Source organism: Oncorhynchus nerka, linkage group LG7 (assembly GCF_034236695.1).
Source record: "Oncorhynchus nerka isolate Pitt River linkage group LG7, Oner_Uvic_2.0, whole genome shotgun sequence".
NCBI classification, from domain to species: Eukaryota; Metazoa; Chordata; class Actinopteri; order Salmoniformes; family Salmonidae; genus Oncorhynchus; species Oncorhynchus nerka.
In genome coordinates, this window is record NC_088402.1 from 64,121,202 (window position 1) to 64,132,782 (window position 11,581).

An 11,581-nucleotide genomic window follows, 5' to 3' on the forward strand; every position below is an offset into this window, starting at 1 on the left:
CCACAGAATGGGCACAATTAGAATAAGAGTGTTAAATTGATAAGACACGATCATGGAACTCAACAAGATAAATGGCATGCTCATGCGTCTAACAAACCAGAGCTATCTAGTGTAGTAATATGTGGGTCATATATCTTAAACACACAGTAGAGACAGAATATGAACACTGAACAGAGAATAAAACCATTGCATTGCAGTTTTAGCGTGTTGTGTTATTTATTGGGTACTATGCATAGAGTTAAGAAGCTCCCATTTGAAACAAATTAATATGAATCACTCTATGTGAGGGTCATCCTTGTTATTTTCATCTTTTAATGTGGAGGTTGAGCTCAGTTATATTCGAATAATAACTCACAATCTCATATTTCGGCTAGGCTACATATGTACTGTATGTGTGCGTGTATGCAAGTGTTATATTCTCAAGTAACACAAAACCATGGAAACAAAAGAATGATAGCTTAGCCAAGTGAGGATTTCAACATACAATATATATATACAATATGTATATATAGAGGATTTCAATATTTGAATATACACTTTGAATATACACTGGGGCGCATGACATTCGGAGAGGCACTTAGAATTGCAAGGAAACTTAATGAAAATAATTGATGAGAGTAGAGTATTCGCTGGAGTTTTTTTTCTCAGTGGCTGTGTTCTCTGCCTCAGTGAGAGAGATATTCAGAGTCTAAGTGGTCCAGCTGTGCAGTGTCTGCCCATTCCTGAGAGTTCCACGGGGAGAGGTGTGGTGTGGACACTACCGAGGCAGATGGGGACTTGGGAAGAAGATAAGTCAGCTTTGTCATCCCACCACATAGCCAGTAAATAGGTCAGCTTGAGAAGGCGGAAGGGCCACAGCGAGAGCCTGTCCAAAATTGTGAGCACCCCAATTACTTAGAGAGGAAGTCAACTCAAAGCTTCATAGAGTACAGGAAGAAGAAAAGGGGAAGAGCAGCATAAGATGTATTTAGTCTACTTAAACAATGTGAAGAAGCTGGATGTGGAGGTCCTGGGCTGGCGTTGTTACACGTGGTCTACAGTTGTGAGGCCAGTTGGACATACTGCCAAATTCTCTAAAATGACATTGGAGGTGGCTTATGGTAGAGAAATTAACATTTAATTATCTGGAAACAGCTCTGTTGGACATTCCTGCAGTCAGCATGCCAATTGCATGTTCCCTCAAAACATGAGACATCTGTGTCATTGTGTTGTGTGACAAAACTGCACATTTTAGAGTGGCCATTTATTGTCCCCAGCACAAGCTGCGCCTGTGTAATGACCTTGCTGTTTAATCAGCTTCTTGATATGCCACACCTGTCAGGTGGATGGATTATCTTGGCAAAGGAGAAAATGTTCACCAACATGGATGTAAACATTTGTGCACAGCATTTGAGAGAAATAAGCTTTTTGTGCATATGGAACATTTCTGTAATTATATTTTTGTTCAGACAACATAGAGATCACCATTGTGACTGATTTTACAGTATACAGTACCATTAAATAAAAGAAGGCCTCAATGGACTATTCAGTTGATACTTTGTTCAGTAGATGCCTGCCCCTCCATCTGTTCAGTCACTGTTAAACTCCCTGAGTGCAGAAGTATACCACTTCATGATATGAAATAAGGCAAGGGCCAATACCTTCAGTCTGTTGTGTTTTGCTTATGTTGCCTTCTTTGGAGTAGAATCCCCTACGGAGCCACGTCTCCTCACTATGTGCTTTATTCTCAATGTTGGTCATAGTCCACAAAACAACTTTAATTCTCATTCTATTGCTGTGACCTGAATGGTCCCTGAAAGAACTCAACTCAGCTTAGCATTTGCACAGTACACACGGAATATATTTTACAACAACTGGGTTATAACAAGAGTGTTAACCTAACACCAATTATCCTTTCAATTTCCATTGACCAATTTTCTAGACCAGAGAAAGTAGCACACTGTACAGCAGACCATTCGACTCCCAACATGCAGTTCAGTGTCAATGGGTGGTGCCTTCATGACACTAATCTGCTCAATGCACCCTGTTGACCTTTACGGGTCAACAAATCCAGTTATCTGGAGAAAATCCAGTTGTCTGCTTTTTCCATAGATTATGAATAGCTTGGTATTGTCAAACTGCAGAGTACTGTCAAAATGGCAGCATAAGCATAAACTATAATGGTATATAAAACGGCTTAGATATGCCTCCATGAAAAATGAACCCTCGCATGCCCTGACAAACAGTCAACGTCTCAGAAAGTAAGATATATAGTGAATGTTAGATTGCTGCTTTGGCACAGGCCTCTCTTTCTCCCTCTGAGAAGTGTTGGCTCCTAGGAACACCTTTTGTCATGCCATCCAGTGAATGAGAGCAGTTTGGGAACAAAAGGTCAGACCAATATGAAACATCATACAACACATGGCACTTGGCTGACATGGTTCAAATCAGATTCTTCAACAAAATAAAATAAAACTAATTTCAAGTCAACTAGAATCATTCTCTTTATGGGTCTCCTCGACCTCCAGCAGCAATGTTAATACCACCAGCAGGTAGACAAGACAGGCCGTCTGGTACAGTACAGTATTTGGCTAGTGGAAGGCAATTTCTAAGTATCACATAATTCAGAAACTAGGATTAAGCCAGGTTACATCACAAGATAATACAATTATTCATAAATACTAAACCCAATCTCATGCAAAGGAGCTCATGGTCAAACCTACACATGCAGATCCAACAATTTGTCACGAATGATATCTGAAGTCAGTTATAAAACACTTTGAGTTATACAACAGTTGGTGAGCCCAGTCAGTCAGCCTACTATTGTTCAAGGACAGTGGTGCTCCCAAAAGGCACTTATGTAATATAATAACAGATGGTGACTGAAGTGTATTGGGAGTGAATTACTCAAGAAAGGGGAAAGTGATGCAACGGGAGTAAAGAGGCTTGTCTTTTAACTGAAATTAAGGATTAGGATCAAAGTCAATAAGGTATTTCACATTTTAAAATGTATTTCACCTGTTCCTGATGGGATTGGACAGTTTTCGCTATCAACAAGGTATGCAAGATCTAGAAATACTGTATCAATATGAACTATTTGTTAATATGAATATTTGTTGTATTCAAAGTTTAGAAATAATTGCTACATGTTGTGGGCAGGTTTTCACAGCTAGTTATTTCCCCCTACGCTATCTTGAATACTTATTTCCTTTCCTTCTAAACTATTGGCCAATGTGCTGGATGGGAATAGGCCAAGGTCAAAATGGGAATGAAAAAAGCTCGATATGAAGTCCCATTAATGAGGAATCAAGTCGGTTGCCCCAGAGACGGGGTCAAGTAATTGCAAATAGAAACGTGCATTTATTGGAGCATCTATAAGTCTCAGAGTCTTTTCCCCTATGCTTGGATCAGCATACATGACTTGCAATCTTTCTGCTAACTAAGAATAAAGTATAACGTTTAACGAGCTATCATCAGTCTAGCCTGAACAGAATACATTACAGGAGATTGTATAACCATGCCAGCATAACACATGAACAATTTCCATTTTTTTTCATTACCATTGAGAATTACAGTGTACCGTTCTAATCTGAGCAGGAGTGGTTCCTTACACTATTAGGGAATCGTTCCATCTGCCTGTAATTCTGCCAGATCAAACCTCCTTGGCAAGCTGATAACCGTTTTTTGGACCCTATTAAATTCCTCTTCCGTATACACATTCTACTACAGCACAGTACTGAATTTACATCTGGCTAAGAAAAACTAAGGCCAAAATCAGTGTCATTAAGCCACTTCAAAGAAGTCTGAACATCAGTGAGGGATCGATCATCGGTCTGCTCTAACAATGCTAATACCATTATTGGAAACATGTTCCTAAATAGGAGAAAACATGTGTTCTGTAATAGTGTAACAGTCATCATCAGAACACAATTTTCAAATCCTTTTTCTCTTCAAATGAACTAGAATTCCGAGTAAAAACGGCATGAATAAGGGATTTTGGGATATTATGTTTCCATTTTGGGAGGATAGTGTCATATAACCGTTGACATACTCCAAACCTGAGTGGGTGCAATGAAATACAATCATCGGGTTGGCAGAGGCCAATGAAATGTTCTTGTTAAGGTATTGCACCAAAAAATGCAGCATATATCATAGAATACCGACAGCACAGTAGTCTCCAATCCTGAGTCCCTTCCCTCTGAAATGGTTAACACTGCACTGCTATTCACTCCATTAATAAAGGGTCTAGCTATATGGTAACATTTGATCAGAAACACCACAGCAAAATTCATGCAGTAGTTAGCCACAGTTTGGATAGCTTGTTAGCTAGCTGGCTGAAGCCAGCATCAAAGCTGGGCTGCGTTTCAAACTCAGAAAAGACACGACCTCGTCCACCTACCCTTGCCTTATGCCCTTGAGGGAATCCCCGAGGCCATATTTGTCGTCGGTCCAAATGATTAGCCAAGCAAGGGAAGTTTGCAACGTAAGCCCCACAGCCCTAGTTTTTAATGGAGTTTGCGAGTGTACAATTATGTTCACTTCGGGGCCTGAAACGTCCCATAATTCAATTCACGATGATTATACATCCGCTAAGAAAAGTCAGCCAAAACTTAAAACCTCAACATACATGTGTAAGTAAAAACTAATGTAAATAAGTTAGAAATTGTGCTACTAATGTACAAACACGTCTCGTAAAAGTAATGATGTTTTTGTTTGGTTAGCTTTTGGAAATTGTAGAAATAAAAGATGTTCCTTCTTCAGAAGTTCCAGCTAGGCAGGCAAATGTTAGTTAGCTAATTAATTTGCTAGCTATCATACAGTATACATATATTAATAATTATATAGTTAATATAAGTAGACATGCAATCATAATTGACTGTAGCGCATATAAAGCACACACAAGCTACCAGTGGCAGAAAACACAATCGTCGCAGGACGAATGAGTGACGAATTTCCGGGCAATGGCAGTCCATTTACAATTCACTCCTTCCTCCCTCGCCCCTTGACCTGCAAGTGTAAGCTCGTCAGACATCATGATACGTCATCAGAAATGTCTACTTAATTTGAGGGTTATGTTAATTTGAGAGGTTGTGTCTGTTAACTGTTTGGAATGCAGCCCTAGATTACTTATTGGGAAACAATATTTCTGCTAGCTAGCTAAATGTATACGTTTATTACGTTAATTAAGACACCTTGTTGTTTACTTTGTTGATGTTTACTTTATTTGGCAGTTACCTGTATGTGAATGTTAGCTAGCTAGTTGTACATGTGTTGTGTCATCCAACAATTTCTTAACTCAAAAATGTTGCTTGCTAGCTAGTATTAGCTATTTGAATGGCAGCCTCATCACATTGATTGGAAATTCACTGACTGGCTATAGCTAGTGAACTAACTACATCATATCTATCTGCATATGAGTGAAAAATTTTGTCATAAATGTTTATTCCCCAGATATACGAGCGCCTTCTCACATCATGTCGGTATCATTTCTGTTGTCATTTCTGATCCAGAAAAGGACTCACAAAAACCATGTCTGTAGCTTGTGTTGCTTGCAGTAAGCCATTATTCTTTTCTTTTTGACCTGAAATGATGTAATTCATGACATCTTCACAAAAAAGTAGAAATGACAGCCAAAATGTAGCGATAGACAAAAATGCTGTTGAGGCTTATTTAATGAAGCCTAAATTAGCATTGGCATTATGTTTTATAGATTGTATCCTTTGCCTTTCACCTTTAATCAATTCCTGAAAAGAAGAGAAATGTCACTGCCATACATCTACATTGTTACATCTTCTCAGACTGCCTCCACACAATGGCAGGATCCAAAGTTCAAAACATGCCAAAATGACATCACACCTAAATGTGTCAAGTGGATTCGGGGGAAGGAAACAATAGGCCAAGGGAGCACTCCCTTCTCTCCTCTCCTTGGTTCTTATCGTTTACACACTGACACAGAAAAAGGCTCCACCTCCATCAATCAAATGGAAAGATGATGCTGTTGCAGTGATAAACAGAAACCTCGAGCAGTCCCTCCGACAGAGCTTATTTGTCCATTGATGGCAAGGCTGCTACACTGCTCATCAAGCAGCTCTTGCTACATCATTACCTGAGGGTGAAGCTACATTAATAAGCCAGCATTAGATAATGTAATTCAACATGAGATAAGATGGACACGCAGATATATGTTACAAATCCACACCACAGGTGCTACATTAAAAGGCCAAAACCACGCATCTAATCCATTCTAGCAGTGCCAAATGGCCAATCTGAAATTCAAACAGCCATCTTCAAACGCAGATATTTTCCCCCCAGATGACTGTAATTCTACAGAGGAAATCAAGGAGATTGCATGAAGTTGTATGGCGTCATGGTACATTATCTCTCTACTCTACATGTCAATACATTGGATCGTCTCAGACTCCTGTTGGTTTGAAGTAGAAATTATAAAGGGGCCAAATGTTGTCAGGCAATATGGAGACGGTAGTAAAAGCATCTGTGCTGCGTTTGAGCCCATTTAGTGCTTGGACACATACTGTTTTGAGTTTAATGGCCTGGGGGATTGCCATCAAAACAAGTCGGATTACTCATGGACGTATTGGAGAAAGAGGCCTGGGAAAACACAGGGGCGAGGACCATGGCTCACTGGGGTACTGTTGTTCCTGTGGCCCAGCTGCACTTGAAATAATCCAACAGATGAGTCCTCAATCAACATAACAACATGTAGTCTCTGCCGCAGTGGTAGTCAGATGAAGGACAGTTTGAAACAGGATGCAGCTCATCTGAGGTCCCTTAAATATCCCTTCTCCTGCACTCATTCTGCCTATTTAACTACCCTTCATCACAGTAAGATACTCATCTGCAAACCACTGCTTTTATTTCAGGAATGATCTTTGTTAGGATTTTGATGAATTAATAATGATTACATGTTTTCAAACCAAATTAAATGATGCGACAGGTTCCCTACATTGGGGAACTGTCATATAAAATTCTGCATCTTTGTACAGCACAGAATACTATTACATAACAATAAACCTTATGTCAAATGAAATAAGGTTACATGATTATTGTACTACTCGATCTCAAATACAAAATGAAGACAATATTCTTAAACCCTGGTCGTTCACATCAAGTGCATGGAGTGGGCTGTAAAATGTTCTTAACACCATTCATTTCCCATTCACAGTACACAAGCCATTACTCTCCCATTCATAACACACCTGCAGGGAGATTGTTGGAGTGTGTGACACCTGAGAGCAGTGTAAAGATGAGGTGACGACAGGGGATTGAACAACTAAAATGACTCATTCACAGTCCAAGATATTTCTCAATCGATTCTACTGAGATTAGTACCACCATTTCATATTCAAGCAACACTGTATGTGGGTGGTAGAAGTTGCTATGGAACTGGTTATGATACTTTTACAGTTTATAAAGGTTAAGTAGTATAACAACATCCAAACACTTACCCCAGTGTTGTCATGGTGACGATGGTGTACCAGAAGGAGGCAGGGATGCTGGAAAACGTGGTTCCCTTGGTGCCTTTCTCAGCGTAGAACATGACGGTGGCGAAGATGATGACGGCCATGGTGAGGGAGAAGAGGAGGAAGCCCAGCTCCGAGGCGCAGGCTTGCAGCGTGCAGCCCAGGATACGCAGCCCCTGAGAGTGACGGGAGAACTTGAAGATACGGAACACCCGGAAGACTCGCAGGGTGACAAAGGCCCCACTGACTTCCTCATTCTCTGGCATGACAAGGCCAATGTAGAAGGGCAAGATGGCCACCACGTCTATCACGCTCATCACCGAACGCGCAAAATCACAGCGGCTGGGGGCAGCATACAGTCTCATGAGGTACTCAAAGGAGAAGATAAGCACACAGGCCGTGTCCAAACAAGAGAAGGCCACTGAAAACTTCTCACCACATGGCAGGTCCTTTATACTCCCTTTAATTGGTCGGCAGGGAACTGTTTCCACAACGTTGGCAATAACAGACACAGCGATGAAGAAGCCAGTGACGTAGTAAAAAACCAAGGCCATGGTGCTTGTGTGAGGGTTCTCAAAGGCCCTCCATAGCCTCTCTCGTAATGTGGCGTCTGGGGGCAGGGGAGCGTCTCCGGCATTCTCGGCCTCGGTGTCCTCAGCCAAACGCTCCTGGTTCTCCTTCTTGCGATCCCGGTACTCTTCCATACAGCAGTCACCTATGATCTCCGGTATTATGCCATAGAAAGCCAGCTCTTCCTCAAAAGCCTGAATGCATTCATGTCGGGGGTAATGTAGCTTGCCTGTTCGAAAAAAGTTTAGTATATGGCGGAACATCTCTGGATCCCTGTCAAAGAAATATTCCTGAGTTTCCTCATTGTAGAAAAATTCCTTTTCTGAGCTGCCTAGAAGGGTGTCTGGGTAACGGTCCAAGGTGTTCTTCCATGTCTGAAAGCGTAGTCCACTCACATTTACAAACAAGATCTCATCACTGCGACTCTTTTTGTCCACAGGAGGCTTGGGCATGGTCTTTTGGGCCAGTGGTAGCCAGCCTACGGCTGCTGCCCGAGCAAAGGGCATCCATGTTGCAACTCCAGCAGCCATTTTTGTTTAGTAGCTTTTGTTTCAGGAGTAAGCCGGGATGGTCGGTAAAGGTACGGAGTGTGTCTAGGTACTTGAGGGCTATTTCTGGGCCTTTTTCCGGATCAGGAGGAAAAGTATAGGTATATCCGATCTAATCATCCGAACTGAAGGCCTCAACAACCGGGTTGGCTTGCCTCCATTTCCAGTCTGTCAGTTTGTTTGTGCATTGGCTTCAGTAGGAGGGAAATGTAAGGCAGGCAGGGAGATGATAGTGTTTACATCATCAAAGAAAAGGGTCAAGATAAGGCAGTTGGGGACTGAACCTAAAGTTCAGGCCATTGGAATAGCTCAGGAAAACTAGGCCTGATTCATAAAACATCAGACTATTGACAGGGTTTGTATAAATAATAGCACAGTAATATTGTAGAACAATACTGTATATGGCTTTTCAGTAGTGTTAAAAATCAAATAAATAATACGTCTCCGACCTTCGCTCACTGCCTCCCCTTTCTCAGAAGACAGATTAGTTGCAGCGCTGTGGTTTTTCAAATTCGTATTCAATTGTGATGATGGTCGCCGAAGTTGCAAGATAGACACATTGCTTTCTCCCTTTCCCTCTCACTGTTGCTCTCCAGCTTTGATTATGGATGCCTCTCTCTGTCCCTTGGATTCTCTCGCCCTCTCTCTCAAATGCACAACCAAACCTTAAGTATAATCGATTTCTTTGGTGTCAAGAGGTCTTGTGAAAGGAAACGTTTGAGTCTTAGGCATTTCTATTCCTTGTATGGTCGTCCCTTTTTATACCTGTCAAGAAACACAACACATACAACTTAGATGTTGCGCAGCACAAGCTGTAAAGGCATGCTATGTCTCTTTGTGTCACAGCTTGGGTGAACTTAGCATACAGTTTGCGTCAGTCTGTTTAAAAAGTCTGAGCTTCAATATACAAACAGAGAGGTCCCTCACAAAGAGAACTTTCAAGTTGACCACATTTTAATCATATTTAGAACCTAGACCAAACATTTGTACCAATAGAAATACACATGTTCCTTTTGCACTGATTGTCAATTTGTACACATCAACCACTCAAAACCATAAGATAATGACATGACAAAATGCTAAAACACAACTGTACCTCTTCAGTATTAATCCACAAAGGGATTATGCTTTAAATGTGCAATAATGTAAACAACGCTAAGTTGTATTTCAATATAAAAAGGTTTAACATTAAACGTCGAGATTAAATCAATTCTAAACAAATACAGATGACTGTATGTTCTTGTTCTTTTTGTGTCACTCTTCTAAACAAGAGATGTGTGAGGGTGTATCCATGAAACATCTAGTCTGTCTTGTGAGGGGAGCTGGAATGTGCCCCGACCCTAAACCAACAGACAGGTGACCCAACCCAGATGCATTACAGTGCACAACATGCTCACCCAATCAAAAATCAATAAGACTCTATAACACAGCAACGCTGCTGCAGTGGACGCAAATGACATCCAAAACAGCTACTTCAGTATATAAAGAAAAACACAGCAATCTCACATATCAGTCGAGCACTAACGGTTAGTTGTGAGGCTTTCATGCTGTGTTCCCCTTAGCCTTCTATGTAAATTGTTACTTCAATGTTCTCGCCATGTTGCTTAAAACCACATGGTCACGCAGTCAATGGAAAATGAAATACGAAATAGTCCTAAGGAAAAGGCATCATTTCAACTACATTATCTTTAGACTTAAATTCAGACAAGGGTCATAAAAAAATGTATGTATATATGTCAGAGTATAGTAGAGTATGTTATGTGCATGTGTTGACATATGAACAGAAATCTGAATAACTCGTGAAGTTCTGTATTCCATTACTATTAAGGCTTGGGTTGTAGCTAGAGCAATTAAGAGCTTACTTACCATGCATTAAAGCTGCAGACAATGTGGAAGAGAAAGCAAAGGCAATGAGAGAATTATAAGCAGCCCCTCTCCTGGAATCGAACCACATCGCACACCGGAGAGTGAGGGAGTGATTGTCATGCTTAGCCTTAGCTCCTCTCCTGTCCACTCTCTCCTCTCAGTCAGCTCTGTGCCTCCGCTTGCTCTCACTTTCTCTAACTCTACCTCTCATTTGCTTGCACGACCTCCCCCCCCCCCCCACAACCTCTCTCTCTTTCTCTCTCGCTCTCTCTACTGCGCTCTCCCATCACATACACAATCACATACACACACTCCTTACCTCTTGAAAACACAGAGCATCATACACTGGGAAATAAAGATGATGTTATTTGATACACAGAAATCCCAGACTACTGTTTTTGCATGCACCATGGTTTAAATCTGACTAAGCAGTTTTACTGGGGGAATACACTTCACATTTTATACTCAGTCTCAAACCGTTCATAGAGATTCTTTGCGAGCCTGTTTTCCTACAGTTCTTTTAGGGCAGCTTGATTAGGAAGTAGGGGTGGTATTTCAGGCAGTGTTAAAGCTTCAATTACCTACCCAAAAAGAAAACAACACAGGCCTGCTATTCCCAAAAGCACTTAAGTAGTGTCACATTTGCCGTTCCACTTAGGATAACAAATAGAACGTTCAAATAGTTCTCAATACAACCTACCTGGATACTGTGCCTGGACTACATTTTTAAAAAGACAAATGAACGGCTGAGGAGAGAAGCTTGTGATGATGACAGACACAGCCTGAGGAGGAACATAGGATAAACAGCACCTTAAGAAGAACATAAAGAAAGAGCATACAAACACAAGCTCTGGTGAATCTATTCCCTCGCTTGAATTATTCATGTGGGCAAAAGCTGCATTCAGCACTCTAACATTCATTCAACCTACCATTTATAACCAGCCAATGGCCATTGACCGAAAACAAACATACAGCACAAACCCACGTTTGTGAATGGGATAAACAGTTCATGCAACTGGTTCATTCTGTATGTATGGGTCTAGATTGTCAGCCTCCATAAAATAAATATATACTGTATGATGCACATCACATGGAAAAGAATGTATCGTATCAAAGAAACCTAAAAACTGACAAATC

General features: G+C 41.0%; 1 protein-coding gene across 1 annotated transcript in view; it reads right to left on the reverse strand.

The window, feature by feature from the left end:
• The window catches only part of LOC115132176 (potassium voltage-gated channel subfamily D member 1-like), a 65,006-nt gene extending 54,408 nt beyond the window's left edge, over positions 1-10,598 (reverse strand). Inside the window, exons 1-2 of the mRNA XM_029664510.2 lie at positions 10,445-10,598; positions 7,446-9,343 (exon numbers count right to left, since the gene is read on the reverse strand). Coding sequence (XP_029520370.1) covers positions 7,446-8,560 — 1,115 coding nt within the window. The 5' untranslated portion in view covers positions 8,561-9,343; positions 10,445-10,598. The remainder of the gene's footprint in view (positions 1-7,445; positions 9,344-10,444) is intronic.
• Positions 10,599-11,581: the final 983 nt, after the last annotated feature.